This window comes from Bison bison, unplaced genomic scaffold, assembly GCF_000754665.1.
Source record: "Bison bison bison isolate TAMUID 2011002044 unplaced genomic scaffold, Bison_UMD1.0 scf7180017851153, whole genome shotgun sequence".
Lineage (NCBI taxonomy): Eukaryota > Metazoa > Chordata > Mammalia > Artiodactyla > Bovidae > Bison > Bison bison.
The window spans coordinates 3,833-5,156 of NW_011481726.1; the positions used below are offsets into that span (position 1 = coordinate 3,833).

The window sequence follows — 1,324 nt, forward strand, 5'->3', positions numbered from 1 at the left end:
CAATATACAGCCTTGACGTACTCCTTTTCCTATTTGGAACCAGTGTGTTGTTCCATGTCCAGTTCTAACTGTTGCTTCCTGACCTGCATACAGACCGTAGTAATTGAGGCCTGTTTAGAGCTCAGCCCCCAAGGGGAAGCTGGCGAGACCGCGTTCATCTGGAAAGGACTTGCGCGCCAGGCAGGTTCCAAGCCCCGGGGATGCGAGCGATGAAGAAAACACGTGGTGGTGTTGCCGTCGAGTGTGTGGCTCCTTGGTGACTAGTGATAAACTCTGAGTATCGCAGGTGTCGGGTCGCGGGCTGCCGCTTCCTCGGTACACTGGGATGCTGACCTCCCTCTGGGAAGGAGACCGGGCACAGGGCCTCGTGTTCCACCTGGGCTGAGTCCTGCCCCTCTCACTGCACTCCCCAGCTCGCAGACCACGGGGCACAACACTTCGCCCCCTTCGGAGCTCCTCTCTATGAGATGCCGGTAACCACAGCCCCGACCTGGGGGCAACCGCAGGTTCAGATGCCCGGGCCACGTGACATGCAGTAACGGTAGCAGTTTCTCATACGTTCACGAAGTACTACTATCAAGGCCCTTCTAGGTCCTAGCCAGCTCTCTCCAGGCAGTGGAAATGCAGCCATGAACCCTATGCTGATAGAGCCCCCCAGGGCCAGAAAGCTGACCTGAAGGCCGAGGTTGACTAGGCAGAGCCCAGGGGCTCTTTCCTGACAGCCACTGGGAGACCGAGTGGTCCAAAAGCAAGAAAGGGAACCAAGCGATGCAAAAGGGCAGAGGTGGTTTTATTCAACAGTCTCTTATTACAAAAATAACCAAGCATACGCAGCAGCAGAATTAGGAAGGACCCTGCCTGACTTCCATGAGAGTGGGCAGCCCCCTTTCCCCACAGCCCTGCAGGGGCAGTCAGCTATCAGAGGAGCCTCAGCATGAGGTAGTGTGCAGAGCTGTGCGTGGAGGCTGGGCCTTGGCTAGTACTGTCCACTCTGAGCACCTCCCCCTCCCCCCATGGTAAACAGTATGCACAGGTCAGGTTTCCCAACACTGGGCATCCTCCTGCCCTGCTGCTAGGTCCTCAACGGGACAAACTCTCCTGGAAACACCCTCCTGGCCAGCCCAGAAAGTAGCAAATCGGAAGGATAGGCCACCCTGGGATGGTGGGGGCACTCCTCCCCCCAGCACTCCTAGGTGGGCTGTCCCTGGGCTGACAAGGTTCCCAAAGAAGCCACAGTGGCTCCCCAAGTGGGAACCAGGGCTGCAGGGAGTTGAGCCTGGGGTGAGAATTGGATGTTGTTCCGAAGATCCCGGGGCCCGGGGGT

At 58.0% G+C, this 1,324-nt stretch overlaps 1 protein-coding gene across 1 annotated transcript in view; it reads right to left on the reverse strand.

Moving 5' to 3' along the window:
* Positions 1-401: 401 nt before the first annotated feature.
* The window catches only part of MED22 (mediator complex subunit 22), a gene marked incomplete at its 3' end in the record, with an annotated part of 6,685 nt that continues 5,762 nt past the window's right edge, over positions 402-1,324 (reverse strand). The window contains exon 4 of the mRNA XM_010850156.1: positions 402-490. Coding sequence (XP_010848458.1) covers positions 402-490 — 89 coding nt within the window. The remainder of the gene's footprint in view (positions 491-1,324) is intronic.